General features: G+C 40.4%; 2 protein-coding genes across 2 annotated transcripts in view; one reads left to right on the top strand and one right to left on the bottom strand.

The window, feature by feature from the left end:
- The window catches only part of ADGRE1 (adhesion G protein-coupled receptor E1), a 32,589-nt gene extending 29,201 nt beyond the window's left edge, over positions 1–3,388 (top strand). The window contains exons 16-17 of the mRNA XM_065873746.1: positions 60–164; positions 2,957–3,388. Coding sequence (XP_065729818.1) covers positions 60–164; positions 2,957–2,962 — 111 coding nt within the window. The 3' untranslated portion in view covers positions 2,963–3,388. The remainder of the gene's footprint in view (positions 1–59; positions 165–2,956) is intronic.
- Positions 3,389–8,546: 5,158 nt separating this feature from the next.
- LOC136120429 (methyl-CpG-binding domain protein 3-like 2B) lies at positions 8,547–12,287 on the bottom strand. Its single transcript, XM_065873838.1, has 2 exons — positions 12,243–12,287; positions 8,547–9,131 (listed from the first exon to the last, which is right to left on the bottom strand). Exons 1-2 carry the CDS (start codon positions 12,285–12,287, stop codon positions 8,547–8,549), a joined length of 630 nt encoding a protein of 209 aa, XP_065729910.1.
- Positions 12,288–21,627: the final 9,340 nt, after the last annotated feature.

The raw sequence follows: 21,627 nt of genomic DNA, 5'->3' as shown, positions 1-21,627 counted from the left end.
CACACATGGCCCTGCATCTAAGAGTGATTCAACTCCCCGTGATGTGTCTCCACCTTCAGGTACGGGAAGAATACAGAAGATGCATGACCAGGAAGATCAAACCCAGCCCCCAGTCTGAGACCTCAGGGATGGTACTGTCATCCGTTCCCTCCACTTCCAAAACGGTGAGAGTCTGCATGTTGTACGCAGGTTCTGGTCAGACAGAAAGTCTGCTTCTTAGCAATACTAGACAGCACCGTATGTTGAGTACCTACTGTGAACTAAACACGTACACGGGTATTAACTCATTTGATAAAGTTTGGGGTTCAAGGGTGGGGGTTTGGGAGCCAGACTGCCTGGGTTTAAATGCCAGCTCTGCCCCTCAGTAGCTATGCAGACTAAAAGAGACAAAGTCATGACTCACAGATATAAAATAAGCATCTGTCAAGGATTTTATTCTGCTCATTAATCAGTGAGGGAAGCGGCAGGTGTTATAACTGGTTCACAAGAGAACGCAAAGAACAGACGTGTGTGTGTATTACACCATACATATAATGTGTACAATGTATATAATGTACACATAATACATAGCACACATATAATGTACACAGTGTTCACAATGTATACATAATCCATAATATTACTACTTTATATATATGTATGTTCTTTGTGTTCTCTTTTGAACCAATTATAACATCTGCCTGGTTTCCTCATTGATAATTATATGTAATATATAGAACATATAATTATATATTATATAATTATACATATAATTGTAAATATACAGACATTATATATAATTATTCACATTACAATATATAAATTTTATATTATATAATATACATATTATATATACATTTCCTATATAATATCTATAAATTATACATAATTATACATAATTGTATTTTATACATAATTATAAATATAAAGGCATTATATATAATTATTAATATTATATAATATAATCATACATATAATTATAAATATACAGACATATATAATTATTAGTATCATATATTTAAAATTCATATATGTGTATTACTGATGTATTAATATATGTGAATTAAATACATATATAATCTCAATAATATTGAAATGAGAGTGCAAGTAAAGGAAAAACAGATTTTTCCATGAAATTATTTTCCATCACCGTCAGTTATTTAAAATTTACAGAATTGTAAAATAGCTCCACCATAGATCAGATAATACCCAAAGGGGTATCCTCTAACAATGCATCATTTTTGTTCGAAGCGCACATTTTCCTCTACACAATGGATCTCATCCAATCTTATGGCTACAAACGCCATCTATTAGCAATGACCCCCAAATTATAAATAATTTGCAGTTTAGCCCCCTCTCCTGAATTCTAGACTCATATGACCTGCCACCTTCCAAATGCCCCCACTTAGATGTCTGATAGATGTCGCAGATGTAACACGTTCCAGATGAGCTTCTGATTCCCCTGCCTCTCATTTCCACATAGGGTCCTCTATTTTTCTATTGCTCGGGAGTGAAGGTGTGAAGTTAACCTTGACTCTGCTTTTCTTCTCACTCTCTTCCATCTCTGATTCATCAGCAAATCCTGATGACTTTTTCTCAAAATGGATCCAGAGTCTGATCGCTTCTCTTTCCCTTCATTCCTTCCACTGTGGTCCAAGTCCAAGTCTCTAGCCAGGATGATGGAAATAGCCACAAAAGGGTTCTTCTGCTGCCTCTCTTACCTTTTCCCTGCCCTACCTTTGGTCTATTCTCCCTACAGCAGCCAGAGGGCACTCGTGAACCCCTGAGTCAGGTCACATTCCTTCTCTGCCTACAACACTCCATGGCTCCCACCTTAGAGTAAAAGTCAAAGCCCTCCTGGTGGCCCACAAGGCCTTGTCTAATCTGACTCTCTTTTCCTTTTTGACCTTGTCTTCTATTAATTGACCTCTCGCTTCACTCTGCTCCACCCTCACTGGCCTGCTCAAGATTCTTCAAACATGACAGGCTCATTTCCTCCTTAGGAACCTTGAACTGAATGCCTTGAATGCCTTGAATGTTTTTGTCCTGATACCTGCATGGACAACTCCCTCACTTCCCTCACATCCTTCAAATCTTTGTTCCAGTCATTTCTTATCAATGAAATTTCCTCTGACAACTGTATTTTGTGCAGCCTCCTATTCCCCTACCCTGGTGTTCATGCTTCCTCCACGCACCTTGCCTTGATTTTCTTTTCCATGCTGTCCACTTTCTAACACTATAATTTCCTTATTCATCTCATTTAATTTTTATGGTCTTCCATCCCCCACTAGAAGGTCTTATTTTTTTTTCACTGATGTATTCCAAGCACAAGTAACTAAGATCCAGTGGCTTAAATAAATATGAAATTCTTTTTCTTGCAAGAATAGAAGTCCAGAGTTAGGTGTTGCTGGTATTGGTTCTGTTGCTTAGTGGTATTGTTAAGGATCTAAGCTCTCCCTAGATTTCCTTTCCACTGACAGCATGTTGACTTTTTGTCAATTATTTTCATGGTTGCAAGATGGCTGCCATAGCTCCAGACATTGTGACCACGTTCAAGGCAGGAAGGAGAGGGATGGGGCAGAGTGGTAAACTCTCCTTTCAACCTTCTCCCTTTAACAGGAAACAAAAGCTTTTCCAGAAGCCCCTTAGCAGATTTCCCTTTCACCTAATTGGTCAGAACTGCATCACATGACTACTCATAGTTACAAAGGAATTTGAAAAAACAAGTATTCTGCTTTCTAGCTTCTGGAATGGGAATATCAATAGTAAAGAGGTTGAGAATAGCTTTTGAGTCTGCCAACAGTGCCTGCCACACTAGGCGTAATCACTGTTAACATTTAAATGTTTATCCTTATAGTTTTTATTGCCATATTTATCTCTGTCTGTATTTATAAGACCCATGCCCACATAGATCTGATCCCTGGACCCACATTTGTACTAATCCTGCCACTGTTTCTGATTCTAATTTCTCTCACAGGGTTAAAGTCCTTTCTTGCTTTCAAATACACTATGAAACAACATTTCAGGAAAGCAGGTGCCTGCAGGAGCCTTCTCTGAAATCTTTTCTTCTCGGCTTAATATGGAAATGCAGGATCTTGCCAGCACCAGAACTTTCTGGGAAATTCGGATCATGGACGGATATGTGGGATGGTCTTCCCATGGCTTCACGCCCTGCTGAGAAACAAGAGTTCCTGTTCCAGCTTACCATTTTATCTTCTGTGTTCTGCAACTCTTTGACTTTCCAGAGTTTTGCAGAGATAACAGATCGCAGTGCAATGGCGGGACCAAGAACTTCTGGCTACCATTTTGTTTTGTCCTAAGTCCATTGATGTGTGGCTTCAAGAGTGCTTCTCCAGCATCTATCACATGCTTGACACAGAGAGTAGCCCTCAATAAATGATGTGTCTTCTGACTGACTGCCTTCCCTTTCAACAAAGAACCCTCCTGCTTTTATAGAAATGGTCAGTAAAATTGTAAGGAGAGCCTCAGGGGATAAATAAAGCACACACACTTATAGGCAGAAACACTTAAAAGAGTTATGTTGGTAAGTAGGAGCAGTCAAAGGGAATTAAGAGGTACAAACTTCTAGGTGTAAAATAAATAAGTGACAAAAATGTAAGGTTCAGCAGAGTGAATATAGTCAATATTTTATGATAACTTTATATGGAGTATAATCTATAAAAATATCAAATTACCATGCTCTACACCTGAAAGTAGCATAATACTGTAAGTCAACTATACTTCAATTGAAAAAAAAAGAAGGAAGTGAAAATTCAACATGTAGATCTCCCCTCTGTGGCCACTTTAATAGCTCCCTAATCAAAGTGTAGTCTGTGGACCAGAAGAATCAGCCTCACCTTGTTAGAAAAGTAGAACATCAGGTGCCACCCCAGATCTGCTGAACCAGAGCCTGCATTTTTTTTTTTATTTTGTTTTATTTATGTACTTTTTGGCTGCGTTGGGTCTTCATTGCTGTGCACGGCCTTTCTCTTGTTGCGGTGAGTGGGGGCTACTTTTCGTTGTGGTGCACAGGCTTCTCTTTGCGGTGGCTTCTCTTGTTGTGGAGCATGGGCTCTAGGCATGCGGGCTTCAGTAGTTGCAGCACATGGACTCAGTAGTTGCAGCACGTGGGCTCTAGGGCACGTGGGCTTCAGTAGTTGTGGCGTGTGGGCTCAGTAGTTGTGGTTCGCGGGCTTTAGAGCACAGACAGCCTGCATTTTAATGAGATCCTCAGCGGATTTGTGTTGTACTCATGAATGTTCTAGAATATTCTAGAATATTCTTCTGTTTTCCATGCTGATAGCTCAGCTTGTCTTTAAAGCCAGAAAGGAAACATTTATTTTGGGACTTTACACCTGCCATTCCCTCTTCCTATGACATTTTTCCTCAAAATCTGATTCATTGTTATCCTCTCTTTGAGTCTCAGCTTAGTCATCCCTTCCACTAGGAAATATTCTTTGAATCTCTCTTTTTTAAAAAAGTGAAGTATAGTTGATTTACCATATTATATTATTCTTTGAATCTCTTGAAGTAGGATTAGATATCATCTCTGTGTGTCTCCTAAGGCTTTGTTGAGCTGAAACAAATAGACTGCCAGATATTTCTCCAGCAAAAATGGGTTTATTTGGTATCAGTCGAGAATTGCAATTCAGGGTCTGCAATATGCAACGTGTAGTGAGCCACATGCAAGTTCCTGTACAGCAAGGGAAAGAGAACTCTTTTAAAGAGAGGAAAAGGAAGTTAAGAGGGCTATAGTAAACAAAGAGTCCAAGGCTTTTACTGGCTGAGTCCTTGCCAGGAAAGAAGAGAAGTCTTTCTTTTTCTTGGGCTCTGCTATCAACACAGGACTTGAGAACTCCCTTTTTTAACCTCCCAAATCTATTTACTTTAGCTTTCTGTTTATTAATTCTTTTTGCACAACTTCATGCTTTCTAGCCCTGTACTATAATTTCCCTTTTTTTTGGGGGGGGGTGTCTCCAACAAACTCTGAACTCCATCTGTACAGAGAATTGTATTTAGTAGGTTCTCCATAAATACGTTGAATGAATGAGGGAATGAATGAATTCTCTCCTTTTTAAGCTGAGACCCAGAGAGCTTAAGTACCTTTCTCAGCATTACACAGCTGTAGGTGGCTGAGCTGGGCTTTGAGCTCTTGATAACAGAGCTCCTCTTCCAGATCCCTGGCCCCTTGCCTTCTCTTCCTTTGACCTCAGGAATTCTTGGGGACACAGAGAAGAGACTAAATATTTACTTTGAATCAACTTACCACTTAGGATTCAATTGGCTCAGTAATAATCATGTGTTGGAAAATTTGATAGCAACATTAAACTTGGTTGTCAGAGGCTTGGTTTTTTTCATTTGTGGCAGCCACAACTTGGGAGGGGGTTGACACATGTTTACAAACGAGGGTTCATTTTTGATGGGTGGGTCTTCAATGCTTGGCTTATCCAGAGTGTGCAGTACAGCGGTGACAGTTCTAAGGGATATTGAAATGAGATAGCACAGCTCTTACATTTAGCCAATATAGGTAGATTGATTGCATCAGTGGCCTCAAGACGGGTCTCCATGTCTCCACACCCCTTCCCTGCAACTTTGTAACTCCTTCCCACTCTGACTCAGACTTGGCTTTGAGACTTGCTTTGGCCAAAGGAATATTAGCAAGTGTGACTCAGAGGTTTCAAAAGTGAGTGTGCCATCCTTTTTTCCCTTTACATGGTTAATCTTACTTGATTTGGCATACCTGCCTCTGCCATGAGAATATGCCCAGGATAAACTGCTGGACATATGTGAGAAACATATGGAAGAGAGTTTAGTAGTCCTATTATACCAGCTGAGGTTTTCCATAATCAGCCACTTAGCCAGCTTGTAGCTGACTGTGGTCATATGAGTGAGCCCAGCCAAGATCAGCACACTGCCCCAGCCAACCCACAGACTCAGCAGCAACAATGAAACCTCATTTTTTTCAGACACTTAGTTTCATGGGTGGTTTGCTATGAAACATTACTTGTGACAATTGCCCCATCTGACACAGTAGCCAATGGGTTGTCAACATTTTGCATTTGATTACAACAACTTGAAATAGACAAAGAGAAAGGTTGGATCTCCATTTCCTCTTAGTTATTAGGACCTATAAATCTATAATGGTTGAATTAAAGTTCTTTCTGAAGAAGATCTGTGCAAGGCTTTATCTGTTTCTGCAACAGTGTTACGTGTTGGTCTAAAATACAGTCACCTTCAGGAATCCTATATTTCTAAAGTAAGTGGGTAAAGTTGTGATCTCCACACTAGGATTTTTTCTTACTATAAACATCAAGCTTGGTGTATTTCTTCACCCCCATGTCTCATATGCCTCCACTAGAGGGAGAAAAGACACAGGATAAAACCTGCATAGTTCTTAAATCCCATAAAGTGCAATAACATTGTCTTCTTACAATCCAAATAATTTATGGCGTCCTTCCACCGCAAAATACAAATCCATCCAGTCAAGTAATATTTATTGACCAGTGACAATGTGCCTTCCCATCTCTGATCATTAAAGTAGTTGAAAAAAATTGAAAAGTTGAAATGTAAGGATATTAGGATGTAAAATATTATTTTAAATTTAAATATCTTATTTATAACAACCAGAATTTATGGAAATTTTACTTTCTTTGTTTTACTAGAAGCCAACTCATCAATAATATTTTCAAAATCAAGTTCTAGGAAAAAAAATGAACCTTTAAAAAGTACATTTAAAAAGAGTATGTAAAAAAAAAAAAAAGAGTATGTAAAAATGTTTGCAAATGAAACAACTGACAAAGGGTTAATCTCCAAAATTTACAAGCAGCTCATGCAGCTTAATATCAAAAAACCAAACAATCCAATCCAAAAATGGGCAGAAGACCTAAATAGACATTTCTCCAAAGAATATATACAGATTGCCAAAAAACACATGAAAGAATGCTCAACATCATTAATCATTAGAGAAATGCAAATCAAAACTGCAATGAGATATCATCTCACGCTGGTCAGAATGGCCATCATCAAAAAATCTAGAAAGAATAAATGCTGGAGAGGGTGTGGAGAAAAGGGAACCCTTTGCACTGTTGGTGGGAATGTAAGTTGATACAGCCACTATGGAGAACAGTATGGAGGTTCCTTAAAAAACTAAAAATAGAACTACCATACGACCCAGCAATCCCATTACTGGGCATATACCCTGAGAAAACCATAATTCAAAAAGCGTCATGGGGCTTCCCTGGTGGCGCAGTGGTTGAGAGTCCGCCTGCCGATTCAGGGGACACGGGTTGGTATCCCGGTCCGGGAAGATCCCACATGCCGCGGAGTGGCTGGGCCCGTGAGCCATGGTCGCTGAACCTGCATGTCCGAAGCCTGTGCTCCGCAACGGGAGAGGCCACAACAGTGAGAGGCCCGCGTAACGCAAAAAAAAAAAAAAAAAAAAGGTGTCATGTACCAAAATGTTCATTGCAGGTCTATTTACAACAGCCAGGACATGGAAGCAACCTAAGTGTCCATCGACAGATGAATGGATAAAGAAGATGTGGCACATATATACAATGGAATATTACTCAGCCATAAAAAGAAACGAAATTGAGTTATTTGTGGATGGACCTAGAGTCTGTCATACAGAGTGAAGTAAGTCAGAAAGAGAAAAACAAATACCGTATGCTAACACATATATATAGAATCTAAAACAAACAAACAAACAAAAAATTGTTCATGAAGAACCTAGGGGCAAGATGGGAATAAAGACACAGACCTACTAGAGAATGGACTTGAGGATATGGGGAAGGGGAAGGGGAAGCTGAGACAAAGTGAGAGAGTGGCATGGACATATATACACTACCAAACGTAAAATAGATAGCTAGTGGGAAGCAGCCGCATAGCGCAGGGAGATCAGCTTGGTGCTTTGTGTCCACCTAGAGAGGTGGGATAGGGAGGGTGGGAGGGAGATGCAACAGGGAGGGGATATGGGGATATACGTATGCGTAGGGCTGATTCACTTTGTTGTACAGCAGAAACTAACACACCATTGTAAAGCAATTATACCCCAATAAAGATGTTAAAAAAAAAAGTCATGTCTGATTTAGCATTTGACACAATGACAAAAGAAAGATGTTAAAATGAGAAGTAAAAAGCAAGCTTAATAAAATTTTATAGCATTAGTAATAAAAAATAATCTCTACAGGAGGTATCATTTTTTGCCTAGGTGTAAGCAAGGTAAGAAAATATTATAACAAAAAACATTAAATAATCCCCCCAGACTACATTACCTCTGTAGAATTCAATAGAGAAATCCTGACAGAGATTGAAGTGTACAAAGGTAAGGAAAAATCATTTTTCTTGTCACATGAAACCCAATCTCTCACTCACAAAAACGTTTACTCTTATCGTTTTTGTCTAACGAGAGTTTAATAGAGTACAATGTTAATCTAACAAAGCATCTCAGTCCAGAAACATGGTTGACACTTAAAGAGGCAAGTAGAACGGAGGGCTGTCATGCAGTGAACCACTTCCCAGGGGCCTCAGCACTCGGCTTCTTCAGCACAGTCTTGTCCATTTTTCACCTAGTTCTCAGGGCTCCTGGTTCTCTCTGTCTCCCTGGCAAGCCTGTCTGCCCTCAAGGCCATACCCAGTCTCTCCCTCGCTCTTTTCACTTTCCGAGCCTGTCGGCGAATATCTGCATAGGTTACTCGTTGCCTGCAGAGGGTCTGTGGGAGGAAGAGATCCAATCCCGGGATCATCTCTGCCCCGTCTGAACACTGGGCAGTGATGGCTTCAGGGCTGGTGTGCAGAGACCCGGCACCAGCACGGCCCAGGGATTCACCTGCGCCACGCAGGGCAATTACTCTGAAAATAATTGTGCTGTCCAACGTGCTGAAAGGTTCTCCTTCAGGGCTGTAGACCTGGAGCCCCTGCAGTCTTCTGAATGCACAGGCTTGCTGGGGCTTCTCCAAGGTCCCCTCGCATCGACGGCGCCTGACTGCATTGTCAGGATGAGAAGTTATCTTTGTGACTTGCCTCTTGAAAATGCAGCTGGTCAGCCTCATAGGAAGTGCAGTTCCGTCACGATGTCTCTGCCTGGCCTTGGCTAAATGGTCTTGTCTTCTCTTCTCCAACGTCTCAGGCATCATATTTCTTTGGAGCTTCCCCTGTGAAAACAAAACGAAATGTAACATTTGAATAAAGTGGGGGAGGAAACCACTGCCAGTCATGGAGAATGTCCTCAGCTCGTTTGGATAGCCACTCTCCTGTCTCCCTAGAGAAATGAATCTCAATTTACTCTGCGTCACAGTCTTTCAGAGGGTTGTTAGAACTCAGATTTCCGGATCTCAATGCAAGTCAGTCTGGGGTGGGGGACAAGAAATTGCGTTTCTAGGTGATTCCAACTGACGCTGATGCTGCTAGTACCGGCACCACGCATTGAGAGCTGAAGTCTGGGACATCAAACAGATAGGAGTCAAGGACAGAAAGCTCCAGGTCATTGCCCAGTACCAATTCCAGACTTTCCCCTCCTCCATCCTCCTTTGAGGATGTTTTCCTCTTACCACCCCTGTCACTGTCAACTCCGCACATGCTGGTACCCCCTAATCCAACATTATCTGGACAAAGAGATCACAGGTTTCTTTGAATACCAAGACATTAAACTTTTTGATATCTCTTTTTTACTTTGCTTTAAGACATGCAATCACCTAGTTTTCATAGTTCTTTAGTGCCTCATCTTCAGTGAGATCATGTACCTCTCAACACTCCGATACTTTTCTTTCAAACCCAAGTCCCATCTTCACTCAAATATTCTCCTGCTCATAACATAACTTAGAAAGGTCACATTCTCATCATAAAGTTCCTTTTTTCCACTGTAAATAACATTTTTTTTTTTCGGTACGCGGGCATCTCACTGTTGTGGCCTCTCCCATTGAGGAGCACAGGCTCCGGGCGTGCAGGCTCAGCGGCCATGGCTCACGGGCCCAGCCGCTCCGCGGCCCGTGGGATCCTCCCGGACCGGGGCACGAACCTGTGTCCTCTGCATCGGCAGGCGGACTCTCAACCACTGCGCCACCAGGGAAGCCCTGTAAATAACAATGTTTACTCCCTGACTCCCATCCTTCCCCTCCTCCTACCCTCTCTCTACTATCTCAACACAACAATTGATGCTTCTTAGAAGTCGGTCCTGCTCTCACATCTGTTCTATATCCAAGCCTTCTTCTAGGAAATCCCATCCATTCCCCTGCCTTCAAATAGCATTAATGGGGTTTCCCTGGTGGCGCAGTGGTTGAGAGTCTGCCTGCCGATGCAGGGGACACGGGTTCGTGCCCCGGTCTGGGAAGATCCCACATGCCGTGGAGCGGCTGAGCCTGCGCGTCCGGAGCCTGTGCTCCGCAACAGTGGGAGGCCCGCGTAGCGCAAAAAAAAAAAAAAAAAAAAAAAAAAAATAGCATTAATGAACTAGAAATGCTCACAGATTCACCGATCTGGCTTCAACTCTAAGACCCAAATATCCATCTGCCTACCCACCAGATCAGTGATAATATCCATGACTCAACTCACTGTGACCAGGTCCCAAGTTGAACCAGCCAATTCCCCAAATAGTTCATCCTTATCTCAATGTCTCCACAAACTCACTTGTTGGAAGTAATATCTCATTTGCCCCTGAATGGCATTCTGGACGCCCTACCACCCCACATTCTTATACAAATTAGCCGTCCATTTGCCCTCCTGAATCTACCTGAAGATTCCCAACTTTTGAATAATTCTTGAGCACCTTTCATTTGACCTACAAAATGCCACAGAATAACCTATCCTGTTCCCATATCAAAATTAATCTTACATTTTCTCTGTGTAAATTTTAAGTGGACTATTATCTACTTATTTGAGATTGCTTTTCTCACTAAGTTGGGTACTCAATGAAGAGAGGATAATAAGAATTTTAATGTTTCCACTGATATAGTCATTTAGTGCTTTGGCTTTCCAAGGTGCTCAGATATCTTTTTTGAAGAGAAGTTATGCAAACTCCAAAAACTACTTTCCAAATTTTTCTAATAAATGCACACAACTACAATGATAAAATGAGTTAGTCTGTTTTGTGGTGGACTGCAATCAAAGATTTCAATCCTTTCTCTCTGTGATCCATTCTAAGTCTCCTCACAATAATCTGTTTAAACTGTGAACCTAATCAGTGCACCTTTCCTTTTAAATCTCACACTTCTGTCTTCGAAGATATTTTTTTAAAGGGAAAACATAAAACTCACTTTATTCCTGTTGTCCTGACATTATAATTAATACTACCCCTTTCATTACTCAAAGTGTAATGAAATGTTTGATAGAAAAATGCTTGATAGAAAAATGTTTGATAGAAAAATGATCTGCCTATTTATAGAGCAGCTGTTATATGCCAAGTTGTGTACTAAAACACACTACTCGGAATTTAACTTAACAAAGTCATTGTCCTAGATTATTTTAATCTTGGTGAGAGAAAAGGGTTATAGACTAAGGAATGTCTAGTAATAGCGTTAGGTATAATTAGGTGCTATGATCTACAGCAAGGCCAACACAAAGACAGAGAGGGAAGGAGCGGAATAGGGAGGAATAGAAGTGAGAAGGGAGAGTAGGAAAAAGAAATTAACTACAATGATGGATGACAAAGAAACTGGAGAGCCCTATTTGAAGCAGAGAACAGAATTTTTTTAAAAAGAAGAAAAAAAGGGGCTTCCCTGGTGGCGCAGTGGTTGAGAGTCCGCCTGCCGATGCAGTAGACACGGGTTCGTGCCCCGGTCCGGGAAGATCCCACATGCCGCGGAACGGCTGGGCCCGTGAGCCATGGCCACTGGGCCTGCGCGTCCGGAGCCTGTGCTCCGCAACAGGAGAGGCCACAACAGTGAGAGGCCCGCGTACCGCAAAAAAAAAAAAAAAAAGAAGAAGAAGAAGAAAAAAAGACCAAACACATTGTGGGCAAATAATTGTCCATAGAGGAGAACGATTTAAACACTCTAGGGCCAAATACTACTTCCACTACCTAGTGATTTTGGTTAAAACACACACACACACACACACACACACACACATTTCATCTATTATCCAAAAAAACTTCATATACAAAAATATACACAATCTTGACTGTTTCTTAAGAAACATTAATACCTGGGAAATAACTTTCAATGACATACCTTCTTGTTTTTAGAGCTAAATTCTGCTAAATTAGATTTTACAGAAGAAAAAAGCATTCTAATGTACACTCTTGCCATCAGTATGGATTCCACACTCACCAGAAGAGGCTGGCTTGGAAAACTGGTCCATTCAGGTTCCCCCATCTTCCGAGAGCTGTCTTTGGACCCACCCTTGAGATGCAGACAGCCTGTGTCTTGCTGGAAAGTTCAGTGACTTCTGCCTCTGATTACCCCTTTTATAGGGGAAGAGAGTGGACAACCCAATCAGGAGACAACCCAATCGAGAGGACACACTCCATCTCAGATCAGAGGCATTGGAGAGATTCCCAAATCTCTCCACACAAACACAAGAGTTTGGGGCTATTGACAATATTAGACACTATTGAATAATATGAAATACTATATGAAAAAATTTAATACATTTGTGAATGGGGGTGCTGTTTGTACTTTCTATCAAAAATTTAATGTTTCCTTTTTCACTCAGTATGGATGCCTTCTACAAAAATAGTTATGGACGTTTCTATATGCTAAAATTTCCACACAACTTATGTTTTCATAGAGAAAACTACAGATTGTATAAATGTTTATCAATAAAAGAATGTCCAAAATATTTACTAACAAGTCTGTGAAGTCTATATCACAGAATCATTGAAAAGAACTCAATATTTTGTACATCTACATTTCACCTAATTACTGGTAACTTCGAGATGATTTCAACCATCTTACTCCTTCCCTACCCTCTGACATAAACAGTCACTTTACTGTCTTTATTTCACTATAATTTAATTCTTTTATTTTTACATTTTCTCTCTATAAACTAGTTTTTTTCGCATACCGAAAAAAAAAATGGTGCTCTGTGGATCTATATCTTATTTATGTTTAGACATCCCCAATTAGAATTTTCTTGCTTATTTGGCCTTTGCATTTTCTAAAATCTTTGATATTCACTCTGATTTTTAGACCATAGTGTAGCTCATTATTGTTTCCCATGTATTTTCTTTGCTTAAAGAATGTTGAGTTAATTGCATGTATGGGTTGACGTCTTTCATCCGTTTGGAACATGTTTGTGTATATTTTCATTGTGATATCAATTTCTCATCAAATTCCCTCTGCTCCCCCTTTTAATCACATCCCACTTCTCTTTTTACTCTGTCCTGAGTTTTTCAATATTGTCCACACTGTGCTTTTGTTGGGATATTTACTCTTGAACTGTCTTGCAGTTTTAATCCGGTCTTTTGCTGGAATCAACACCTTCATAATCACTTAAATGCTTAATTTCACTCTAACAAAAACAAAATATATAGCTTTTTTCTCTTTTTTTCTCTTTTTTTTTTTTTGCGGTACACGGGCCTCTCACTGTTGTGGCCTCTCCCGTTGCGGAGCACAGGCTCCGGACGCGCAGGCTCAGTGGCCATGGCTCTCAACCACTGCGGCAGGCAGACTCTCAACCACTGCGCCACCAGGGATGCCCTATAGCTTTATTTTTAAAGAAAAGAGAGAGCAGTTTCACAATGAGGGGGGAAATTATTCCTTTTGATACAATTAATCGCAAATAGATAATAAAAAATTGTAACTTCCATCACGTTAAGCTATATTCGGAGTCAAAGTTCACCAAAATTCACTAGGAAGACAGAAGGGATGGAAAATATGAGTGGGAAAAAATTTTGAGTTATTTGGAGAGTCACATTCTTTTTTTTGGCTGCACTGTATAGCATGTGGTGTCTTAGTTCCCCAGCCAGGGACTGATCCCATGCCCCCTGCGGTGGAAGGGCAGAGTCTTAAGCACCGGACCGCCAGGAAAGTCTCTGGGTTACCCTCATCTGGTAAAGTACATCAAGACATTATATAAACATAGTAATTCTGTCATGAAACAATGCTAAAACTGCTCTAGAAAAATGAGTCAAACTCTAGAATAGACATCCATAAAAGAGGATTAAAAAATACTTTGTGTGAATCTTTCTTGCTACTGGAAATCTTATAAAATCTAGATACAGATCAAATTTAACTTTTGAACTAGATGGGCTGTAATGTTAAAATACTCTTTCAAGGCTCAGAAACAAGAAAAGGATATAACATATCTTGCACTTCATTCTGATGGGGCTACATTTTGAATGATAATATTAAATTTCTTCGGTTAAATAAAAGGGTTAAAAAACAGTTTCCTCTATCCGTGTTTACTTTCCTCAATGTGTGTTCCACCAAATTTAAAATTATGTAGGCCACGTCGTTCTAATTCTACTGCTGTTGGCTGGATAAAACCTTGCGGTTCATCACAGAAGTTATTTCTATACAGCGTGTTATAAATTCTGTGCGCTCTTTATAACTCTTTCCTCTCAGTAAGGTTAACTTCAACAGGGGCAGTGAGTCTCTTTAGTTTATTTCTGGATCACAGATTTTACCCCAGAGTTTGCACATAATGTGTGTGCTCTATAAAAGGGAGACCAAATAGTTGTCCCTCTCAACTGGGATATATTGGGGAATGAAAAGGGCAATGTTAATAATTATGATAGGAAAACAGGGTAAATATCTGCTGAAGACATAAATGAAAGATTAAAAGTACCCTGCTATATTTAAAATGGATAACCAAAAAGGACTTACTGTATAGCACAGGGAACTCTGCTCAAATATTAGGTAACAACCTAAATGGGAAAAGAATTTGAAAAAGAATAGAAACATGTATATGTATAACTGAATCACTTTGCTGTACACCTGAAACTAACACCTCATTGTTAATCAACTATACTCCAATGTAAAGATAAAAGTTTTTTTAAAAGATATTTAAGACTTTTTAAAAGTAAGGTAACTGATCAGGTTTGCATTTTAGATTGATGATGGTGTCTAGAATCTCATGATTGGATTACGGAGGGAAAGTTTGGAATCTTAAGCTATAATTGCTCATTTATTGCAGTGTATCACTTAAAAGGTGATACCTTTGAGACCTTCAAGATGGCAGAGGAGTAAGACGCGGAGATCACCTTCCTCCCCACAGATACATCAGAAATACATCTACATGTGGAACAACTCCTATAGAACACCCACTGAACGCTGGCAGGAGACCTCAGACCTCCCAAAAGGCAAGAAACTCCCCACGTACCTGGGTAGGGCAAAAGAAAAAAGAAAAAACAGAGACAAAAGGATAGGGACGGGACCTGCACCAGTGGGAGGGAGCTGTGAAGGAGGAAAGGTTTTAACACACTAGGAAGCCCCTTTGCGGGCGGAGACAGGGAGTGGCGGAGGCGGGGCAGCTTCGGAGCCGCGGAGGAGAGCACAGCAACAGGGGTGTGGAAGGCAAAGCGGAGAGATTCCCGCACAGAGGATCGGTGCCGACCAGCACTCACCAGCCCGAGAGGCTTGTCTGCTCACCCGCCGGGGCGGGGCTGGGAGCTGAGGCTCGGGCTTCCGTCGGCGCGCAGGGAGAGGACTGGGGTTGGCGGCGTGAACACAGCCTGAAGGGTGTTAGTGCGCCACGGCTAGACGGGAGGGAGTCGGGGAAAAGTCTGGACCTGCCGAAGAGGCAAGAGACCATTGTTTCGGGGTGCACAAGGAGAGGGGATTCGGAGCACCGCCTAAACGAGCTCCAGAGACGGGCGCGAGCCGCGGCTAACAGCGCGGGCCCCAGAGACGGGCATGAGACGCTAAGGCTGCTACTGCCGCCACCAAGAAGCCTGTGTGCAAGCACAGGTCACTCTCCACACCTCCCCTCCCGGGAGCCTGTGCAGCCCGCCACTGCCAGGGTCCTGGGATCCAGGGACAACTTCCCCGGGAGAACGCACGGCGCGCCTCAGGCAGGTGCAACGTCACGCCGCCGCAGGCTCGCCCCGCACTCCGTGCCCCTCCCTCCCCACGGCCTGAGGGAGCCAGAGCCCCCTAATCAGCCGCTACTTTAACCCTGTCCTGTCTGAGCAAAGAACAGATGCCCTCAGGCGACCTACACGCAGAGGCGGGGCCAAATCCAAAGCTGAACCCCAGGAACTGTGCGAACAAAGAAGAGAAAGGGAAATCTCTCCCAGCAGCCTCAGGAGCAGCGGATTAAACCTCCACAATCAACTTGATGTACCTGCATCTGTGGAATACATGAATAGACAACGAATCATCCCAAAATTGAGGCAGTGGACTTCGGGAACAAGGATATATATATTTTTTTCCTTTTTCTCTTTCTGTGAGTGTGTATGTGTATGCTTCTGTGTGTAATTTTGTCTGTATAGCTTTGCTTTTACCATTTGTCTTAGGGTTCTGTCTGTCCTTTGTTTTTTTAGTATAGTTTTTAGCGCTTCTTATCATTGGTGGATTTGTTTTTTGTTTTGGTTGCTCTCTTCTTTTTTTTATTACTTCTTAATTTTTTAATAACTACTTTTTATTTTAATAAGTTTATTTTATTTCTTTTTTTCTCTTTCCTTCTTTCTTTTTTTCTCCATTTTCTTCTGAGCTGTGTGGCTGACAGGATCTTGGTGCTCTGACCAGGTGTCAGGCCTGTGCCTCTGAGGTGGGAGAGCCAAGTTCAGGACATTGGTCCACCAGAGACCTCCTGGCCCCACGAAATATCAAATGGTGAAAGCTTTCCCAAGCTCTCCATCTCAATGCTAAGACCCAGCTCCACTCAACGACCAGCAAGCTCCAGTGCTGGATGCCCCATGCCAAACAACTAACAAAACAGGAACACAACCCCACCCATTAGCAGAGAGGCTGCTTAAAATCATAATAAGGTCACAGACACCCCAAAACACACCACCAGATGCAGTCCGGCCCATCTGAAAGACAAGATCCAGCATCATCCACCAGAACACAAGCACTAGTCCCCTCCACCAGGAAGCCTACACAAGCCACTGAACCAACCTTAGCCACTGGGGGCAGACACCAAAAACACTGGGAACTACGAACCTGCAGCCTGCGAAAAGGAGACCCCAAACACAGTAAGTTAAGCAAAACGAGAAGACAGAGAAACACACAGGAGATGAAGGAGCAAGGTGAAAACGCACCAGACCAAACAAATGAAGAGGAAATAGGTAGCCTACCTGAAAAAGAATTCAGAGTAATGACAGTAAAGATGATCCAAAATCTTGGAAATAGAATGGAGAAAATACAAGGAACGTTTTAATAAGGACTTAGAAGAACAGTAGACAAACAATGATGAACACACAATAAATGAAATTAAAAATTCTCTAGAAGGAATCAATAGCAGAATAACTGAGGCAGAAGAATGGAAAAGTGACCTGGAAGATAAAATAGTGGAAATAACTACTGCAGAGCAGAATAAAGAAAAAAGAATGAAAAGAATTGAGGACAATCTCAGAGACCTCTGGGACAACATTAAACACACCAACATTTGAATTATAGGGGTCCCAGAAGATGAAGAGAAAAAGTAAGGGACTGAGAAAATATTTGAAAAGATTATAGTTTAAAACTTCCCTAATATGGGAAAGGAAATAGTTAATAAGTCCAGGAAGCACAGAGAGTCCCATGCAGGATAAATGCAAGGAAAAACATGTCAAGACACATATTAATCATACTATCAAAAATTAAATACAAAGAATAAATATTAAAAGCAGCAAGGGAAGAACAACAAATAACATATAGGGGAATCCCCATACGGTTAACAGCTGACCTTTCAGCAGAAACTCTACAAGCCAGAAGGGAGTGGCAGGACATATTTAAAGTGATGAAAGGGAAAAACCTACAACCAAGATTACTCTATCTAGCAAGGATCTCATTCAGATTCAACGGAGAAATTAAAACCTTTACGGACAAGCAAAAGCTAAGGGAGTTCAGCACCACCAAACCAGCTTTACAACAAATTCTAAAGGAACTTCTCTAGGCAGGAAACATAAGAGAAGGAAAAGACCTACAAAAACAAACCAAAACAATTAAGAAAATGGTAATAGGAACATACATATTGATAATTACCTTAAATGTAAATGGATTAAATGCTCCAACCAAAACACATAGACTGGTTGAATGCATACAAAAACAAGACCCATATATGCTGCCTACAAGAGCCCACCTCAGACCTAGGGACACATACAGACTGAAAGTAAGGGGATGGAAAAAGATATTCCATGCAAATGGAAATCAAAAGAAAGCTGGAGTAGCAATTCTTATATCAGACAAAATAAACTTTAAAATAAAGACTATTACAAGAGACAAAGAAGGACACTACATAATGATCAAGGGATCAATCCAAGAAGAAGATATAACAATTACAAATATTTATGCACCCAATATAGGAGCACCTCAATACATAAGGACAATGCTAACAGCCATAAAAGGGGAAATCGACAGTAACACAATCATAGTAGGGGACTTTTAACACCCCACTTTCACCAATGGACAGATATCCAAAATGAAAATAAGGAAACACAAGCTTTAAAAGATACATTAAACAAAATGGATTTAATTGATATTTATAGGACATTCCATCCAAAAACAACAGAATACACTTTCTTCTCACGTGCTTATGGAACATTCTCCAGGATAGATCACATCTTGGGTCACAAATCAAGCCTTGATAAATTTAGGAAAATTGAAATCGTATCAAGTATCTTTTCCGACCACAACACTATGAGACTGAACATCAATTACAGGAAAAAAAATCTGTAAAAAATACAAACACATGGAAGCTAAACAATACACTACTTAATAACCAATACTGAAGAAATCAAAGAGGAAATCGAAAAATACCTAGAAACAAATGACAATGAAAACACGATGCCCCAAAACCTATGGGATGCAGCAAAAGCAGTTCTAAGAGGGAAGTTTATACCAGTACAATCCTACCTCAAGGAACAAGAAACCACTCAAATAAACAACCTAACCTTACACCTGAAGCAATTAGAGAAAGAAGAACAAAAAGACACCAAAGTTAGCAGAAGGAAAGAAATCATAAATATCAGATCAGAAATAAATGAAGGAAACTATAGCAAAGATCTATAAAACTAAAAGCTGGTTCTTTGAGAAGATAAACAAAATTGATAAACCATTAGCCAGACTCATCAAGAAAAAAAGGGAGAAGATTCAAATAAATAGAATTAGAAATGAAAAAGGAGAAGTAACAACTGACACTGTAGAAATACAAAGGACCATGAGAGATTGCTACAAACACCTATATGCCCATAAAATGGACAGCCTGGAAGATATGGACAAATTCTTAGAAAAGTAAAACCTTCTGAGACTGAACCAGGAAGAAACAGAAACTATAAACAGATCAACACAAGCACTGAAATCGAAACTGTGATTTTAACTCTTCCAGCAAACAAAAGGTCAGGACAACATGCTTGACAGGCAAATTCTATCAAACATTTAGAGAAGAGCTAACACCTACCCTTCTCAAACTCTTCCAAAATATAGCAGAGGGAGGAACACTCCCAAACTCATTCTACGAGGCCACCATCACCCTGATACCAAAACCAGACAAGGATGTCACAAAGAAAGAAAACCACAGGCCAATATCACTGATGAACATAGATGCAAAAATCCTCAACAAAAAACTAGCAAACAGAATCCAACAGCACATTAAAAGGATCCTACACCATGATCAAATGGGGTTTATCCCAGGAATGCAAGGATTCTTCAGTATACACAAATCAATCAATGTGATACACCATATTCACAAATTGAACAATAAAAACCATATGATCATCTCCATAGATGCAGAAAAATCTTTCGACAAAATTCAACACCCATTCATGATAAAAACCCTCCAGAAAGTAGGTCGAGGGAACTTATCTCAACATAAAAAAGGCCATATATGACAAACCCACAGCCAACATCATTCTCAATGGTGAAAAACTGAAACCATTTCCACTAAGATCAGGAGCAAGACAAGGTTGCCCACTCTCACCACTATTATTCAACATAGTTTTGGAAGTTTTAGCCACAGCAATCAGAGAAGAAAAGGAAATAAAAGGAATCCAAATAGGAAAAGAAGAAGTAAATCTGTCACTGTTGGCAGATGACATGATACTATACATAGAGAATCCTAAAGATGCCACCAGAAAACTACTAGAGCTAATCAATGAATTTGGTAAAGTTGAAGGATACAAAATTAATGCACAGAAATCTCTTGCATTCCTATACACTAATGATGAAAACTCTGAAAGTGAAATCAAGAAAACATTCTCATTTACCATTGCAACAAAAAGAATAAACTATCTAGGAATAAACCTACCTAAGGAGACAAAAGACCTGTATGCAGAAAATTATAAGACACTGATGAAAGAAATTAAAGATGATACAAATAGATGGAGAGATATACCATGTTCTTGGATTGGAAGAATCAACATTGTGAAAATGACTCTACTACCCAAAGCAATCTACAGATTCAATGCAATCCCTATCAAACTGCCACTGGCATTTTTCACAGAACTAGAACAAAAAATTTCACAATTTGTATGGAAACACAAAAGACCCCGAATAGCCAAAGCAATCTTGAGAACGAAAAACGGTGCTGGAGGAATCAGGCTCCCTGACTTCAGACTATACTACAAAGCTACAGTAATCAAGACAGTATGGTACTGGCACAAAAACAGAAAGATAGATCAATGGAACAGGATAGAAAGCCCAGAGATAAACCCACGCACATATGGTCACCTTATCTTTGATAAAGGAAGCAGGAATGTACAGTGGAGAAAGGACAGCCTCTTCAATAAGTGGTGCTGGGAAAACTGGACAGCTGCATGTAAAAGTATGAGATTAGATCACTCCCTAACAGCATACACAAAAATAAGCTCAAAATGGATTAAAGACCTAAATGTAAGGCCAGAAACTATCAAACTCTTAGAGGAAAACATAGGCAGAACACTCTACGACATAAATCACAGCAAGATCCTTTTTGACCCACCTCCTAGAGAAATGGAAATAAAAATAAACAAATGGGACCTAATGAAACTTCAAAGCTTTTGCACAGCAAAGGAAACCATAAACAAGACCAAAAGACAACCCTCAGAATGGGAGAAAATATTTGCAAATGAAGCAACTGACAAAGGATTAATTTCCAAACTTTACAAGCAGCTCATGCAGCTCAATAGCAAAAAACCAAACAACCCAATCCACAAATGGGCAGAAGACCTAAATAGACATTTCTCCAAAGAAGATATACAGACTGCCAACAAACACATGAAAGAATGCTCAACATAATTAATCATTAGAGAAATGCAAATCAAAACTACAATGAGATATCATCTCACACCAGTCAGAATGGCCATCATCAAAAAATCTAGAAACAATAAACGCTGGAGAGGGTGTGGAGAAAAGGGAACACTCTTGCACTGCTGGTGGGAATGTGAATTGGTACAGCCACTATGGAGAACAGTATGGAGGTTCCTGAAAAAACTACAAATAGAACTACCATATGACCCAGCAATCCCACTACTGGGCATATACCCTGAGAAAACCATAATTCAAAAAGAGTCATGTACCAAAATGTTCATTGCAACTCTATTTACAATAGCCCGGAGATGGAAACAACCTAAGTGCCCATCATCGGATGAAC

Source organism: Phocoena phocoena, chromosome 3 (genome assembly GCF_963924675.1).
Source record: "Phocoena phocoena chromosome 3, mPhoPho1.1, whole genome shotgun sequence".
In the NCBI taxonomy this organism is placed as follows: domain Eukaryota; kingdom Metazoa; phylum Chordata; class Mammalia; order Artiodactyla; family Phocoenidae; genus Phocoena; species Phocoena phocoena.
The sequence above is the reverse complement of the archived record's forward strand: the minus strand, read 5'-3'. Positions and strand labels throughout refer to the sequence as shown.